At 43.3% G+C, this 18994-nt stretch overlaps 1 protein-coding gene across 5 annotated transcripts in view; it reads right to left on the reverse strand.

The window, feature by feature from the left end:
- Nucleotides 1-18994, reverse strand: part of FARS2 (phenylalanyl-tRNA synthetase 2, mitochondrial) — a 541022-nt gene that overhangs the window by 57834 nt on the left and 464194 nt on the right. For 2 of the 5 annotated variants that reach the window (XM_074335273.1, XM_074335272.1), the window contains one exon: nt 12659-12805. The exons of the other annotated variants lie outside the window; for them this stretch is intronic. In XM_074335273.1, coding sequence (XP_074191374.1) covers nt 12661-12805 — 145 coding nt within the window. In that variant the 3' untranslated portion in view covers nt 12659-12660. Of the gene's footprint in view, nt 1-12658; nt 12806-18994 lie in introns of those variants that run through there. 5 annotated transcript variants of the gene reach the window in all.

Here is an 18994-nt window from a genome sequence, read left to right on the forward strand (position 1 = left end):
GTAGCTCAAATAATGTTGTCAAAACAGAAGTCACATCATGTTACCTCTGCTCATAATCTTCTAAAATCTGCCCACTGCATTCAGAGTAAAAGCCAGTGTCCTTTCAATGGTTGGTAAGGCCCTGCGTGATCGGGACCCCAGCTGTTATTTCTGATTTAATCTCCTACAACCCCCATCACTCATGCTGCTCCAATTATTGTGGCCTCTCTTGGTGGCACCGATTGTACCACCTATTCCTCAAACTTGGGACATGCTCCTGCCTTAGAATCCATCTCACTTCCTTGCTTTGTCTCCACAGCACTTACCACAGCCTGAAAATATTACATGTGTTATTCATTTAATTATGTGTCTCTCCCCACTAGAATATAAGCTGTTTGTGGACAGTGCTTTTCCTTTCATTTTGTTCGCTGCTGTGTTCTCTGAGTCTGGCGAGTAGCAGAGACTAACACACACAGGCGTACCTTGGAGACGTTGTGGGATCGGTTCCCGACAACCACAATAAAGTGATTACTGCAATAAAGCAGTCACACAAGCTTTTCTGTTTCCCAGTACATGTAAAAATTCCATTTGCACTTTACTGTAGTCTATTAAGTGTGCAATAGCATATGTCTTAAAAAATGTACATAACCTGACGTCATAAGAATGGCGGCAGTGGGCGCACTTTTTGAGTTCTCCTCCGGATCTTATCAGTAACGGGACATCTATAACCCATCAAAGGACTCTGCTCATCACGTAGAACAGCTAAGAGACTCGTGCAAGGATTACTTGCAGGTGGGAAAATTGGGCGAGCAGGGGAAGAGGGAAGGGAGCGGAGTGGAGACCCGGCCCACATCTGCGGCTGCAGAGACGCAGGGGATCCCAGGACAGAACAGAGAACATAAAAGCCAGGAGGTGGGCTCTTTCCCTGCATCCCACAGCTGATCTCTCCCGCTGAGGGGGCAGCATATACAGCATTTGAGGCAATAACCTCAACTGATACCTCCAGTTAAGCCTTAGGACGGACAAAGGACACAAACTCCATACCTGCCCCCCCCCCCATCTTACCCCCGCGCTTCCAGAGACTTGAACTGGCCCCTGAACTGAGGAGTGGTGTCAGATTGCAGAGGAGCCTCGGTGCTCGGGCTCTGGGAAGACTGACGGAGGGCTCTGACCCAGGGAGGAGGCTGGGAGGAGTGTGGTTTTTGATGGGCTAGGAGAGAAGAGACTCCTCCACCCTCAGCCACCACCTTTTCTGGCCTGTGGGAAGAGTGTGACATGGCTGGGCTGGGACAGAGAAGACCCCTCCATCCCCAGCCCCCACCCTTTCTGACCTGCCTAGGGCAGGGCAATTACAACTGCGGAGGCACTCCCAGGGGTCAGCAGTAAGGGGCAGATGCAGCTCTGAGCTTTCAGCAGCTCAGAAATCTCCTGCCTGCCCCCCCCCCCCCCCACACACACGTGGAAGAAGTGCCCTAAGACTCAGGAGAACTGGACACAGGGCTGGTGGTGCTACTCTCAGTGTGCATATGTGCAGGCAAGGGCAGAAACTGCACTGGCTTTGTAGAAACTACCATCCAGACCCCTCAGCCCCACGCATCTAAACCTGTAGTCCCAACATCACTCTGGGCACCAGGTGACCGGCTCTGACTGCACAATACGCAAGGGACTCTTTGGTACAGCAGAGGACAACCTGGAGATTACTTGGTGGGCTTAAGCCAAAACTGGCGTTGCTTTTTGTTTTGTTTTGTCTTTATATCTTTGATATCTTTGCCTGTGTTGAGTGTGGGTTGTCGGTTGTTTTTACATGTGAATGTATTTGATTTTTTTCTTTGTTGTTGTTGTTGTTGTGCTTGGTGATTTGCTTTGTTCTGAAATTGCCCTACCAGGGCCCAGCTTAAGAGGCACAAGATTCAACACACCCAGAGGCCAACTCCAGACCAAAGCAGAGTACTACCAGGTTTGACCTACAAGTGACACACCCAGAGGGAATTCTCTACAGGCACAAGAGCCCATAGAGGCCAAACCACATTTAAGCGGTCAACCCTCATGCAGCAGAACACCCTGCGGTGGGCAGAGCCAAGTCTCACAACTAGTCAGCCTAGGAGTTAACCCCACCGACTCACAAGTGAAAAGCAATTCAAGATCTTCTTTAACAGGACAATATACACAACACACAAGAGTCACCTTTGGAGCACACGCAGAGGAGAAGGACGAAGTAGTGCAAGTCAAATATAAAGGACACACACTACATAAGATAACCCAGCAAGAACTAAGAACTAGGGGATCTACCTAATACATCGGAGCAAACACAGAGAGTCAGCCAGAATGGGGAAACAAAGAAACATGTCCCAAATAAAAGAACAGAAGAAACCTCCAGAAATGGAACCAACCTATCAGAGGTAACCAACCTATTAGAGACAGAGTTCAGAACACTGATGATAAGAATGTTTAAGGAGCTTAGAGACGACATAAAGAAGGATAGAGAAATCATAATGAACAACCAGTTAGAACTAAAGAACACAATTACTGAAATAAAGAATTCACTTGAAGGAATTAACAGCAGGTTAGATGAAGCAGAGGATTGAATTAGCAACTTAGAAGACAAGTTAGCAGAGATCACCCAAACAGAACAACAGAAAGAAAAAAGAATAAAAAACAATGAAGATGGTTTAAGAGACCTCTGGGATAACATCAAGCGCAACAACATGCGCATCATAGGAATACCAGAAGGTGAAGAGAGGAAGCAAGGGATTGAGAACATATTTGAAGTAATAATGTCTGAAAACTTCCCTAACCTGATGAAGGAAACCAACATACAAGCCCAGGAAGTGCAGAGAGTTCCAACCAGGATAAACCCAAACAGGTCCACACCAAGACACATTATAGTTAAAATGGCAAAGGTTAAAGACAAAGAGAGAATCCTAAAAGCAGCAAGAGAAAGACAGAGGGTTACATACAAGGGAACTCCCATAAGACTATCAAATGACTTTTCTACAGAAACATTGAAGGCCAGGAGGGAGTGGCAGGAGATACTCAAAGTGATGGAAAACAAAGGCCTACAACCTAGATTGCTTTATCCAGCAAGGCTATCATTTAAAGTTGATGGAGAAATAAAGAGCTTCCCAGAAAAGAATAAGCTAAAGGAATTTATTACCACCAAGCCAGCATTGCAAGAAATACTAAAAGGACTTCTGTAAATAGAAGAAAGATGAAAACAATCTAACTACAAATTTAAAAATGGCAAATGTACCTATCAATAATCACTTTAAATGTAAACGGATTAAATGCTCCAATCAAGAGACATAGGGTGGCTGAGAGGGTAAGAAAGCAAGACCCTTATATATGCTGTATACAAGAGACTCACCTCAGATCAAAAGACACACACAGGCTGAAAGTGAAGGGTTGGAGTAAGATATTTCATGCAAATGGAATGAGAAAAAAGTAGAGTTGCAATACTTATATCTGACAAAATAGACTTTAAAATGAAGAACATATTAAAAGACAAAGATGGGCACTATATAATAATAAAGGGATTGATCCGACAAGAGGACATAACCCTAGTAAACATCTATGCACCCAACATAGGAGCACCTAAATATATAAAACAGATATTGACTGACATAAAGACAGAGATCAACAGTAACACTATCATAGTAGGGGACTTCAACACACCTCTGACAACAAGGGACAGGTCTTCCAGACAGAAAATCAATATGGAAACAACAGCCTTAAATGACACATTGGACCACTTGGATTTAATCGATATTTTCAGAGCATTTCACCCCAAAGCTGCAGAATACACGTTCTTCTCAAGCACACATGGAACATTTTCCAAGATAGACCATATGTTAGGCCACAAAACAAGTCTTGATAAATTTAAGAAAATTGAAATCATACCAATTGTCTTCTCTGACCAGAGTGCTATGAAATTAGAAATCAACTACAGGAAAAAAAACTGGAAGACACACCAATTCATGGAGGCTGAATAACATGTTACTAAATAATGAATGGGTCAACCAGGAGATCAAAGAAGAAATCAAAAGATATCTCGAGACAAACAAAAATGAAAACAATGATGACCCCAAATCTATGGGATGCTGCGAAAGCAGTCCTAAGAGGGCAATTCATAGCATTGCAGGCCTACCTAAAGAAACAAGAAAAATCACTAATCAACAGTTAATCTTCACACTTAAGGAATCTGGAAAAAGAACAGCAAAATAAGCCCAAAGGAAGTACAAGGAAGGAGACAGATAAAGATCAGAGCAGAAATAAATGACATAGAAACCAGAAAAACAACACAAAAGATCAATGAATCCAAGAGTTGGTTCTTAGAGAAGATAAACAAAATCGACAAACCTTTAGCTAGATTCATTAAAAAAAGAGAGAGAGGACCCAAATTAATAAAATCAGAAATGAAAGAGGAGAAGTGACAACAGACACCGCAGAAATACAAAAAATTTTAAGAAATTACTATGAGCAACTATATGCCAACAAATTTGACAATCTGGAAGAAATGGACAATTTTCTAGAGGCGTACAACCTTCCAAAGCTTACTCAAGAAGAAACAGAAAACCTGAATAGACTGTTTACCACCAGGGAAACTGAATCAGTAATCAACAATCTCCCCACAAACAAAAGCCCTGGACCAGATGGCTTTACAGGTGAATTTTACAAAACATTCAAAAAAGAATTATCACCTATTCTCCTCAAGCTCTTCCAAAAAATCCAGAAGGAGGGAAGGCTCCCAAACACTTTTTACGAAGCCACTATCACTATGATCCCCAAATCAGACAAAGACACCACACAAAAAAAGAAAACTACAGGCCAATATCTCTAATGAACATAGATGCAAAAATCCTCAACAAAATATTAGCGAACAGAATTCAGCAATACATTAAAAAGATCATACACCATGATCAAGTGGGATTCATCCCTGGTATGCAAGGGTGGTTCAACATCTGCAAATCAATTAATATGACACACCACATTAACAAAATGAAAAATAAAAATCACATGATCATATCAATAGATGCAGAAAAAGCATTTGACAAAATCCAGCAGCCATTTAAAATAAAAACCTTTAAGAAAGTGGGAATAGAGGGACCATATCTCAACATAATAAAGGCCATATATGATAAACCCACAACTAACATCATACTCAATGGGGAAAAGCTAAAACCATTCTCCTTAAAATCAGGAACAAGGCAAGGTTGCCCACTTTCTCCACTTCTATTCAACATAGTGCTGGAAGTTCTAGCCACAGCAATCAGACAAGAAAAAGAAATAAAAGGCATCCAAATTGGTAAGGAGGAAGTAAAATTGTCATTATATGTAGATGATATGATACTATATATAGAGAACCCTAAAGACTCCACCAAGAAACTATTAGAGCTGATAGATGAATTTAGTAAAGTAGCAGGATACAAAATTAATATTCAGAAATCAGTTGCATTTGTATATACCAATAATAAAACATCAGAAGGAGAAATTTAAAAAGCAATCCCATTTACAATTGCTCCAAAGACTATAAAATACCTGGGAATAAATTTAATCAAAGAAGTAAAAGATCTGTACTCAGAAAATTATAAGACACTGAAGAAAGATGAAAGAAGATGCAAATAGATGGAAACACATACCATGTTCATGGATAGGAAGAATTAATATAGTTAAAATGTCCATACTGCCTAAGGCAATATACATATTCAACGCAATTCCTATCAAACTACCAATGACATTTTTCACAGAAATAGAATATACAATCCTAAAATTTATATGGGATCATAAAAGACCCCGGATAGCCTCAGCAATCTTGAGAAACAAGAACAAAGTGGGTGGTATAACAATACCTGACATCAAATTATACTACAAGGCTACAGTAATCAAAACAGCATGGTACTGGCATAAAAACAGACACATAGATCAATGGAACAGAACAGAGAGTCCAGAAATAAATCCCTGCCTATATGGCCATTTAATCTAAGACAATGGAAGCAAGAATGTACGGTGGGGTAAAGACAGTCTATTCAATAAATGGTGCTGGGAAACCTGGACAGACACATGCAAAAAAAAAAAAAAAAAAAAGAAGCTGGACCACCTCCTTACACCATATACAAAAATAAATTCAAAATGGCTTAAAGACTTAAATGTAAGATCTGAAACCATAAAATTCCTAGAAGAAAATATAGGAAGAAACTTTACAGACATTACCTGGAGCAAGATTTTTACTGATATATCCCCTCGTGCAAGGGAAGTAAGAGAAAAAATAAACATGTGGGATTACATAAAACTAAAAAGTTTTTTCACAGCAAAGGAAACCATCAATAAAACAAAAAGGAATCCTACTGAATGGGAAAAGATATTTGCCAATGATATATCTGACAAGGGGTTAATATCACAAATTTATATAAAACTCACTCAACTGAACTCCAAAAAAACAAACAACCCAATTGAAAAATGGGCATAGGACATGAAGAGACATTTTTCTAAAAAGGACATACAGATGGCAAACAGACATATGAAGAAATGCTCAATCTCACTAACCATCAGAGAAATGCAAATTAAAACCACAATGAGATACCACCTTACCCCAGTCAAAATGGCTATCATCAATAAATCAACAAACAACAAGTGTTGGGGCGGATGTGGAGAAAAGGGAACGCTTGTGCACTATTGGTGGGAATGCAGATTGGTGCAGCCACTATGGAAAACAATATGGAGGTATCTCAAAAATCTGAAAATGGAACTACCTTATGATCCAGCAATCCCACTCCTAGGTATCTATCCGGAGAAATCCAAAACTCCAATTCAAAAATCTTTATCCACTCCTATGTTTATTGCAGCACTATACACAATAGCAAGACCTGGAAACAACCGAAATGCCCATCAGTAGATGACTGGATTAAGAAACTGTGGTACATTTATACAATGGAGTATTACGCAGCCATAAAGAAGAAAGAAATCTTACCATTTGCAACAACATGGATGGACCTAGAGAACATTATGTTAAGTGAAATAAGTCAGACAGAGAAAGATAAATACCATATGATCTCACTTATATGCAGAATCTAAAGAAAAGAATAAGTGAATGAACTAATCAGAAACAGTTTTGGAGACCTAGAGGAAAAACTGAGGGTTGCTAGATGGGCGGAGTGGGGTGTGGATAAGGGGGAAGGTGAAGGGATTAGAAAATAGTCGGTATGCACAAGATGGTATGGGGTTTCGAAAATTAATTTGGGGAACATAATCAATAATGTAAAGATTTTGTAGGGTATCCGATGGACATGTGTCCCATTTGGGAGACCACCTCAGGGATGATGTAGATGCCTGATCTGTGCACTGTACACCTAAAGCTGAACAATAATGAATGCCAACTATAATTTTATATATACATATATGTATGTATATGGTTACAGGAAGCGGAGTACAGCATTAGGAATAGAGACAGTGGAAATGTAATGGCTGTGAGCAATGTCAGAGGGGTAGTGGATGGGGGGAGGGGGTTCACACAGTGTGAGGGATATAAATGATTAACGTCTAAGTATTGCTTTGTCTTGTACACCTGAAACTAATAAAATAAAAAAAATGGGGAAAAAAAATGAAACAAAATATTTCATCCACGGGAGAGACTATAGCAGTTACAATTTTAAACAGTCACTGAGCAGCACTATTAATAAACACTATTACAAGAAAAAAAATGTACATACCTTAATTAAAAATTAACTTATTGGTAAAAATGCTAACCGTCATCTGAGCCTGTTAGAAAAATGACGCTGACAGACCTGCTCGATGCTGGGTTGCCACAAACCTCCAATTTGTAAAAAATGCAGTATCTAGCACGATGAAGCAAAGCACAAGCAAACAAAGCGTGCCTGTATTAACAGACACTGATACTGAGTACTGTACAGTCGCCAAGGGGATGACAATGAGTGAGACTGGACCTTGTCCTGAGGACACGCTCCCCTCGCTACTCCCCACACCAGTTATTTGGCTGCCTTCCTCCTGACCGAGGCCCCAGTCTCACCAGACAAATCTGGCTGCTGCCTACCAGCTGCTGCCTGAGTAGGTGCTGTGTGCTAAGCACTTCTATCTGAAAAAACTAAGAGCACGCTGCCACCCTACTTGGCTGTGGGAGCGCTGAGTGGCAGGAACTGAGTGACGAGGGGCGCAAGGCAGCCATTGTCTGGATTATACTCAACGCGCAAATCAACATGCAGCAGGCAGACAAGGACCTGCCACTGCCAGACACAGAAACTGGGTACATTGGTATGGAGCAGTCATGTGTGAGCGTGTGTGTGAGCACATGTGTGTGTATGAGCATGTGTGTGTGACCGTGTGCGTGCATGCGTGAGTGTGCAGTGAGCGTGCATGCATGTGTGTGTGGACTTGCATGTGTGAAAGTGCATGCGCGTGTGCGTGCATGTGTGCATGCATGTGTGCATGTGTGTGTGCATGTGGCCTCACATGTGTGAAAGTGCACGTGTGTGCGTGCATGTGTGCGGGTGCATGCATGTGTGTGCATGTGGTGTTGCATGTGTGAAAGTGCATGTGTGCATGCATGTGTGTGCATGTGTACGTGTGTGTGCATGTGTGTGTGGACTTGCATGTGTGAAAGTGTGTGTGCATGTGTGCGTGAACTTGCATGTTTGAAAGTGCACGTGTGTGCATGTGTGTGTGCATGTGTACGTGTGTGCGTGCCCGTGTGTGTGTGGACTTGCATGTGTGAAAGTGCATGTGTGTGCGTGCATGTGTGCGTGCATGTGTGTGTGTGTGTGCGTGTGGACTTGCATGTATGAAAGTGTGTGCGTGTGCGTGTGGACTTGCATGTGTGATAGTGTGTGTGTGCGTGTGTGTGGACTTCCATTGTGAAAGTGCACATGTGTGTGCATGTGTGCATGTGCATGCATGTGTACGTGTGTGTGTGTGCATGTGGACTTGCATGTGTGAAAGTGCGTGTGTGTGCATGTGCGTGTGGACTTGCATGTGTGAGTGTGTGTGTGCGTGTGCATGTGGACTTGCATGTGTGAAAGTGCACGTGTGCGTGCATGTGTGTGTGGCCTCGCATGTGTGAAAGTGCACGTGTGTGCGTGTGGCCTCGCATGTGTGAAAGTGCACGTGTGTGCGTGCATGTGTGTGTGCCTGTGCGTGTGTGTGTACCTCCTCTTCCATGCACCATCTAAGGTCCATTGTCTTTGTTCACAGGACAGGCTCTGGCTTCTCCTAGAAGAAAGCCTGCCAGGTGTTGGGCTGGTCTCGGCAGTGTAAAAAGATAATTATCTGCTGGCTGCCTGGGAATGTAAGGTATTATCAAATAGATTACTTTAGTAATTAAAATCAGAAAGGAGTCATCAGGGCTGGAAGACACACTGTTTGTCTCTATAAGACTCTAAGTAAGGGGTAAGATATGAGTTGGAGAGGAATGTCCTGATTAACCTGTCTTATAATCAGAGGGACGCCAGCTGGAGGCTTGTCTCCACATCACAGGCTTTGGGGGTTCCTTTCAGTGGTGAGCTTTTCCAAGCGTTCTCCTCTGACAATGTACCACGCAGGGTCAGAGGGCTCACTGTGGTGTAAAAGGTAGCTGCAAAGGCCATTGATTTATTTACTCTCTTATTTGCAGCAATGGACATGCTGTGCTTTCTTCAAACAGACCTTTTTATTCTACTGTCTTTGAGAAGAGGTAATAAAGAATCAATTATAAGAGCTATACACAAACAGAAACTGGTATTTACCTGTGCGGGATCTCTGCTGAAAAATCAAAAGATCATTAAAACACAGGCACACACAGGGAACTGTGTCTACTTCAGAACACCCACCACAAGTGGGAGTGGCACTCTCAAGTGCCAGGCTCAGCCCTCAGGGACAGAAGGAAAAGGCGCAACGGGGAGGCCACGGGGGCAGGGACAGTTATCACCTCTCCCCAAGCACCCTGGAAACCGCTCCATAACTTTGGATTTCCAGGAAATCTCTGCAGAGGCCATTTTTGCCTGAGAATTTGGCACCACAAGAGCCAGAAACTAGAAAAGGGCTAACAACTTTATTGCTGCTCTAGTCCTAATTAAGAGACTAAGTTTTATTTTGTTAATGGCTCTTTTCTAGGATATCATTTTGTGGGTATATCTGTGGATGTGAATTTTGGCATAAATGTAACAGAGTATGGCATGTTCCTAAAGCGTGCCAAGTGCTACAGATAAAGTTAGTGATGTGACGGGAGGGGTGGGTAACGATGACCAAGATAACCACATTCATTCCCTCTGCCAACGACATGTAATTGTCAAATCCAAATAGTTCTTGACTGGGATATTCTCTTGATGATTGTTCATTATACTGTATATTTATGATTTATGCACTTTTCTGCACATGTGTCGTATATGGCAATAAAAAGGTAGAGTGATTTACTATGCTGCCTGCCAAGACATTTCTGTGTCCTAACGGTACTTCCTGTGCTAAAGTCACAGGACCGCGCGGCGCTCGGGGGTACTGCAGAAATCCTTGAGCACCTGCCTTAGCCTCTGGCCTTTATTTACTTTGGTTCAAAGGCAGAGAAATGGTGGGTTTCCTCCTGCCCCCTTCCCCCCACCCCAAAGTGAATGCCTTCCCGATGAAAAGCTGGTGAGGATGTGGGAATGGATGGAGACCATGGCCGGAGAGCACAGGCTTAGGAATCAGCTAGAACTGGCTTTGCATCCCAGCCCAGCTGTTTACTGGTCATGTGACCTGGGGAAGTCACTTAAACCCCAAAAGCCTCTGCTTCTTCATCTAGAAAAAGATACTATAATAGTACCAAGCTCAGAGAGTTGTAATGGGCAATTTGCTAAGATACCGATTCAGTCAGATGGAGTTGTCTGTGGGTAACAGAATTCCCAATACGAATAGGCTCAAATAATTCAGAAACGAGTTGGATCAAATTGTGTCATTTAGAATAGGGCAGGTGAGAGCCCCGTCCCACAGAGGGGCCCTGGCTGGGTTTCTCTGCCTCTGTCTCAGCTCTCCTCTCCTGCATATGCCAGCATCATCCCCAGACCTGTGCCAACAGCTCTAGGCCTCGCATCCACACAGGAAAACATCCCCCCTGAGTTTCACCCTTAAGAATGAAGAAACACTCCCAGAAGCCCTCAGATATCTCACATCTTCCACTAACAAATCACTGGTCCCCAATGGGTTATCACCCAGTCCTCTGCCAATCACCATCACAGGCGAAGTAGCCTGCACTGATTAGCTTAGAACTGGGTGGGAGAAATGAAATGACCGCCATTAGCTGAGGTTAGTTAGGGGTCTCCCTGGAGCTGGGGTCAATGCCCCAAACTGCAGGGCTGCTATGTAATCTGTAAGGGTGGAAAGGTGCTGAGGAGAAATGCACAGCGACTGTTACAAACATAAAATGTGCCTAGCATGTAACTAGTCGTCAATGAAAGGAAAACTATTATTGTAGAAGTTGTGTAAATAACAGGCATTTATTAAATTCCTGTTGATAGAACACATTTGTTTCTTTACTTCCTCAAAGGAGACTGAAACAACTCACTCTGAAGCATGTTTTCAGTGAATATGTTCTCCTTGCCTCACCCACTCGCCCGACTCCTCCCGACCAGGGTACATATAAACAAGTACCTCCTTACGTAGCCACCTGAACAAGAAAATAATTTCAGTGCAAGTACGAGCCTTCAACATCAGCATTAGAAACATGGTTTTAAGCCAGGCTTGTTACTGATCAAATGCTGCCATAAAATTTTCATGAGGTTATTATAGAGCATGGCTTTTGCCTTCTAATATTCAAGTTGTTTTGTGCAGCTGCAAAGAGACAAAAAAATAAGGAGCACTGATTGAATGCTTCTGTAGATCAATACAAATACTGTAGCCTTTCAGCTGCTGTCAGGAAGGTCCTGTATGATCTTGGCCTCATGTGTTGCCCTCTAGAGCTTGTGGTCAGCGTCCCCACATCAGGGATTGTTGCCGTGGATTCCAGTCTTAGGGTTGGGGGTGGACAAAAGAAGGTCTCCATGGTTTCCAACGTGACAGATCAGTTTGAAAGATGAAAGTCATCAGTTTAAGGCGGTCCCATCATGGGAATTTTAGAGGTGAGAAAAGTCAAAGTTTCAAAAGAGAGCATAAGTTGCCATTAATAAGATATTATTATGCTAAGTGAAATAAGTCAGATAGAAAAAGTCGAGAACCATATGACTTCCCTCATATGTGGGATATAAAACTGAAGGCGACAAAGGAACAAGACAAATAAAGAAACAACAACTCATAGACACAGACAACAGTTTAGTGGTTACCTGAGGGTAAGAGGGGAGGGGGGTGGTAGAAGATGGTAAAGGGGATCAAATATATGGTGATGGAAGGAGAACTGACTGGGTGGTGAGCACACAGTGTGAGATACAGATGATGTATTACAGAATTGTACACATGAAAACTATGTTGTTTTGTTGACCACTGTCATCCCATTAAAAAAAAAAAAAAAAAAAAAAAAAAAAAAGACTGAAATCCCTAAAGGGCTTTCCTGAAAGTTTTCAAGAGGGCTGGGTTATAGCCAGGAGAATTCGCAGAGCTCTAATAACGAGACATCGCCTAAACCGATAATGTTGTTGACCTACTGGAGCATGCATCTATCCAGCTCTTGCTGCATAACCCTTAGATACCCTCCCACCTCACCCACACATAAACACAAATGCACCTGCAGGCAGCTCACTGGCCATCAGGCGAAAAGCAATTTCTCTCAAGAGAACTGTGACCGCAGTTCTCAGCAGGCATGGGGGCATCTGCTTCTTTCCTTCTATATTCAAGAATTCCTTCAAAGACTCTGACATTTTTTTTCCTGTTTAAAGAAATCCTATGGAATAGGAAGGTTACCTATTTAGAATAATATTACCAGATTCCTTTTCCTTATTTTCAAATCAGTGAACCATATCTTTTTCTTTGCAGACACTCAGAAAGTATGAGGCAAGTAGGAAAGCAGAAGTGGTGGTGGTGGGGGTCATGGGAGGGTCAGAAAAAGCAACCAGCCAACCAAATGAGGCAAAAAATGAGACAAAACAAAACAACAGAAGAAAAATTCTGCCAGATAAGAAAATAAGAGGAAACTTTGTACAGGTAAAAAAAATCTCCAACTCTTCTAAAGGCAAAGTTCTCATTGAAGTTAATGCTTAGAAGGTACTACATACAATGGGAAAAAATAAAACATACTCCGTAAAAAACAACCTTCTAGAAGTTTTGAAAACTGTCATTCTTCTCCCCGTCCTCATCCCTTACACTAATTGACTTGGTTCTTTTGTAGAAACTATGTTTAGAATCAAAGGAATAAGACATCTGGGAAGAGAAGCAATGCAGGAAGAAGAGACAAAATAAGATTTGGGGTGATGATTAAAAGCAAAATTGTGGGAGGGTAAAAACTTGTATGTAACCCAAATTAGATCTGTGGGAAACGAGGTACCAGCGACACCCCATGAGCCCCGCTGCATGGTGAGAATGTTGGTAACAAATAATAGGAGACAATTTGGGAGCAAGCAAACCTGGAGACTCAAGTAAACTTTGGGGAAAAAACCTGGCTCCGAGATAATTATTAATCTTAGAACTGGAAGAGTTGGGTCTGTCTTTCCCCAAATCTACATAGAAACACTCTGTCTCAAGCAGAAAAAAAAAAAAAAAAATAGTGGCCAAGGCTGAGTTCACATTGTGGGGACAGAGTCAGGAGAACAGTTTCCAGGCTCTCGGCCTCATGTGGAAAGGTGCTGGCTCGGGTAGTAGATGGCCATCAGCTGTAACCAGTTAGCCATTGGCCATTGATATAATTGCCATGGCTAAGCTAGCAAGGGCAGATTGCAGCTAGCAAGGGAGTGGGACCAGAGACCCTGCATGACACACATACCCCGGAGACAGCACAGGGGGCTATTGAACACGGAGGCACCTGTAACCAAAGAGGGCAGCTCAGCTGGGCCCGGCCAGAAAGCTGCTCAATGGGACTGGCCATGGGGTTGTAAACCGACGGCCTGAAGGTGAAATGTAGGTGCAAGAACGGGGTGACTGCCCACATCAGCTGGATGGTGTCAGCTAAACTATGCTGTACCCCCGAGATCCTGGAGAAATGCCCCCACTTGCTTGGCATTCTAACTGCTTGCATAGTATTGAAGAATCACAGCAGACCTGGGAACAGGGGCAGAATCTGACAAAGGGTGGGGAAACGGTGTCACAGCTGAGGGTGCTATGCCACCACTCCTCTCCAGTGTTACAGAGCCCACAGCGGGGTCCGCCTGTGGCAGCCGCCTGTACAGCGGTGGGCCCGTGTACAGAGACAGCTGGAAGCGCAGTAGTTGAAAATGAGGATATGGATTTCTTAGAGTTTGGTTCACCTCTTCCTCTTCAAACAGAACGTGACCTTCTATCATCAGAGTGTGAGCAATTAGCGTGCCAGTGCTTGTGGGCTGCTGCTGTGGAAGCCGTGTGGGGGCTGGTGTGGAGAGGACGGCAGCCACCCTGAGGAGCCTGGCGGCCCTGCAGTGCCCAGCATCGACATGACTGAAAAGGATGATGGTCAGAAGCTAGTCCACTTTATCTTTAGTTAATCCAGCAGGTTGTTGCACATATTCTGCCTGAGTGGGGCTCCTGGCAAGGAGAACAGGGCACACAGGGCAGAGGGCACACTTATTTTCTCAAAAGCGCTGCCTACAAAAGATGGAACCCGTGGGCAGAAACAACACAAATCCCGGAGCACCCGTCTTCAGCAGTGCTGGCGCCGCAGCTAGAAACTAAGATGCTGTCTGCCTTACTTTCATTTCCCTATTTGCTTAGTGGGACTAAAAGGCGAGTCTCCAAGAGGGCTTCTCTGCCCAGGTGAAGCTGGGAAGCTGCCCTTTCCCACTGCAGGTGAGCGCAAGAGGCTGGACAACGGCGCCTGGAATGTGGGTCCTGTGTGGCACCCTGACCATGGGGGTGGGGATCTGTCAGTATCGTCAGTGTGGCTGCTTAAACCAAGCTGAAGGATTTTGCTTTTTCAAAAAAATCAAGTGATAGAGAATAAAGAAGAAAGATTAAAAAAAAAGTAATGTTTTGCTTCATACTGGAGCCACTAATTTTTAAAGGCAGAGACCAACTCACTTGGGACTTAGTTTTGAGTAGAGACAGCGCTGGCACTAGCTTCTGCTTTCACAGACTTAAGAGATCGCCACCGCTTACTTACTTCATTGAGAAAAACTAAAATGGACTCAAAGTTCCCAGGTGTTTCAAAACCACCAAGGAGGTCCCCAAGGCAATGAACCTCCCCCCAATCTTAGGTCTCCCAGGTTCCTTATTTTTAAGGGACAGCTTAAACCTTAGCATGTGTATTTTATCATGCCTTCGATGAAAGGCTTTGAAAGGCTCTAGCCCATGGCTTGGGGGGATCTCAAGACTTCTAGCGCCACCCATTGTGTTCTCTACCAGTACACAGGTGGCTCATGCTGGTGTCGGAGCGGCTGCCTGCTTGTCACTCTAGACTGAAATAATTTGGTGGTTAAGAGCAGGAATTCGGGGGTTCACTTAAACCATAGTTCAAGTTCTGGGTTTGCTATGTGACTTTGGGGAGTTATTTAATTTTTCTAACCCTCAATTGCTTCCCCCGTAAAGTGGGGCCAGTCAGTTGTTGGGAGGATTATATAAAATATGCTTGTAACGCATTTAGCAGAGTGGCTGGGCGAGCAGAAGCCCTGAGAGTGGAGAGAGCTAGGTCTAGATCAAGCTCCTTTCCCTGGCCTTTAAGATGCTGTGTGAGCCTGTGGCAGTGCGGGGGCCTCCTGCCATGACCCACCGTCTGTGGGGAGCTCGGGCCCTGCCCTCCCGGATCCAAAGCAAGGGTCACAGGAGAAGATCTGGAAGGGAGGTCCTCTTGGACTAATACTCCAGAAGTTTGCTCTGCGACACGAAGTGGTCAGCGATAGCCCAGAAACGTCTGTCTGTCTGTAGATGTTTTGCACGGAGCTAGTTCCACATCCTACACACGGGCTCAGCGATCCTGATGACTGAGGTCACAGTTCTTCCTCCTGAGCAATTTTTAATTTAGTCTAAATGTAAGAAAACAACCTTCTGCTTTGGTTTTAAGAATTGCCTCCCAGGGAGGAATCAATCACACAACAGCCAGGGTCCCAATTTTGCCAAAGCTGGAAATGGCTGTGTCAGAAGTTAGGATTCTTGTGTTTTTTGATACATGTAACAATTTGCATGGATCTCTACACGATGCTGAGTGAAAAAAAAGCTAATCTCTAAAGGTCACATACTGTATGACTCTATTTATATAATATTCTTAAAATGACAAAATTACAGAGATGGAAAACAGATTAGTGGTTGCTAGAGGCTGGGGGTGGTAGGAGTGTGGGTGACTGTAAGGGGAGCAAGTGGGTGACTGTAAGGGGAGATGGTTTTATGGTGACGCTGCATCAGATGGCGGCACAGTCACACTCATCTACACACGCACACCTACACCCACACGCACACCAACCAACCCCCGCTTTGCTCTCAGGCAGTTACACAATCATCACTCAAACAACAGGCCAGTGTTAACATCTTCAAAGTTGGAAATTACTGAGCTGGAGGTTAGGATTCTTGTTTTTATTGCTGTTGCTTTTTGTGGGTGGGATGAGATGAGGCCATCTTTCATTGTATCTAAAATCAAGGCATTACAGTGTTTTCAAAACCAAGCCAAAGCAAACCAGGGCAGAGGTAGAAACCACACAATCCAACCCACCTCCTGGTACACTAGCATTCTGCCAGTACTGTGGTGACTGGATGGCAAATGATCAGGATATGTATGATGGATATACATTTCAGCATCACATACGTGATGTGACCCTGCCCTGAGGTTTCCCACGGGCTGATGTCCACGACTTTGCACCAAGCACAACCACACCTGCGGCTGTGGCTGACATCTGTTCTGTCAGTGCCCGGGCTGTACTGGCTGGTAAATATTTTGAATGTAAGTCCTAGGTCTTCTAAGACTGTGTATTCTAGAGAATGAAAACAAAAAACAAAACAAATGCACAACTATTTTGGTGAAAATTTTATACTTTCAGGAGTCTTGAAACCTGCAATTTATTTTTTTTCCTAAATGTAGGGTCTGTGATAAGTATTTTGAATTTAACTGTTGGAAAGAAATCTGTGACTAGCTTCGTGACTTGTAACTAAGTCTTCTTGCTGTTACCATATGGTGTTTCCTTTAATAAAAACATTTTACAGAAATAATAAAAATTACTTTAAGCTTTTATAAAAGTTAGATGTTTCTGGCAATAAAAACACTCCCTATAATTATGTAGATGACTTTGTATCTGGTAAGCAGGAAACACTGCTGGCCTTTTCACTTGACTCTAAATAAAAACGATGCACTGCACTGTGGCATGCATCCTTACTCGTTTGCTGAATTCTTATGCATTGACCTCTCTTTAGGTTGCAGAAATGTACATCCAAGGATCCGGTTTACTCATGTATTCTTCAGGATCCCACTTCCTTTAACTGTTTGCAACAGAACAACCTATTCTATGTCTTCAGGGCTCTGAGCCACACTGTGTGTCAGTGCTGGTGAGTACAGCTGCATGCAACAGAAAAAGCTGCCCTGGCTCCAACGCGTTAAGAAACTTCTGAAGGTGTGCGGACCAAAGCAGCTGCCCGTGACGGCTTGAGAGGTCTGCACTCCTCCTGTCCCACCATCCTCAGCAAGTAGGCTGCTATCTTCACATGCACTTGCTAATGGTTGCGAGACGGCTGTCCCTCTCCAAGCCTCATGTTAGCACTGCAGACACATAGATGGAAGAAGGAATGCAGGGGAAAAGGCCAAAGGGGGTGCCAGGCAGAAAGCCTGTAGGAAACCTCATCCAGAAACTTCTGCTGCTTCTTTGGCCAGAACTGCGTCACATAGTTGTTTCTGAGCAAGGCATAAAAGAGCTGTGGAGGAGGGTTAGGTCAGCCAACCAACACCTCCACTGCTCACACTGTACAGAAAGGGAGGAGCTGGTCTTCACATAGGGCCTTAGTCCACTTCTTGCTCCCCCCACTATCTCTTAGGGCTCCTGTGAGTGGTTCTCAGTGTGCACAGATGAGGCTTGTGTTGCTCAGTTTTACCTTTATAAGAATAAAGTGTGTGATCATCCTGTTTGAGAGGGTTGCTAATCTATGCTACCCATGAAGTTGGACTCCATTTCCTTACAGTAACTGACAGGGCAAAGGAAAAGGAAAGTAAGTTAAAATCAATGTCTTCAACCAAAGTAATCCGGTTTAATGTGGAGGCAAGGAGGATACAGCCTCAGGTACTAATGGAAATTGTAGAGACAGAAAAGAGATGAGGGAGATGGAATGAAAATGATTCTACGTTACAGATGCTGAAGCAGTAAATTGGTTTGCTATGTATTTAAGCACCTCTTAGATAACTCTCCCCTCTGGATTGAAAAAGGACTGTTCTAGCACCTATGATGGTTTTAAATTTATAAGAGTTGAATTCATGCTGGTCTGTATTTAAGGTTCTGTAGCCATCTCTATAATAAATAGACAGGGATATGTATAGTAAAAAGAAGGATCCGCTGAGGTTAAATGAAAAATGTTTCTCGCTTTTGCTTCAATACTGTCAGTTGGGCTTTTTGCATTTTAATATAATCTGCAAAACAACCAGGTAGCATGTCTTGGAATAAATGTGGATTTAATCTTCTGAAAGGCTGCTTATCTTATGGTGATGGTCATTTTAGAGGCAACAGTGTGAGGAGGAGAAGGAGAAGACTTACCTATCTATGGATAGATACAGTGTACGATACTGCAGATAGATATACTATTCCATCTATCCATCTGTCCTTTTTATTTATAGAGGAACTCTGCAGGCTCTAATTATTTGTACTAATTTTGTGTCAATTTCCCTAAACATAAGGTGAGCACTTTATAAATACCTATCTTAAAGGGTTACTATGAAGATAAAATGAGACAATTTCTGTAAAGCATTTGAAATACTATTTGGCCACATTAAGTTCTGTGTAAGTGTTCACTGCTGCCGTCGTCATCATCTTGCTCTCCCTCT

Source organism: Rhinolophus sinicus, linkage group LG06 (assembly GCF_036562045.2).
Source record: "Rhinolophus sinicus isolate RSC01 linkage group LG06, ASM3656204v1, whole genome shotgun sequence".
Taxonomy (NCBI): domain Eukaryota; kingdom Metazoa; phylum Chordata; class Mammalia; order Chiroptera; family Rhinolophidae; genus Rhinolophus; species Rhinolophus sinicus.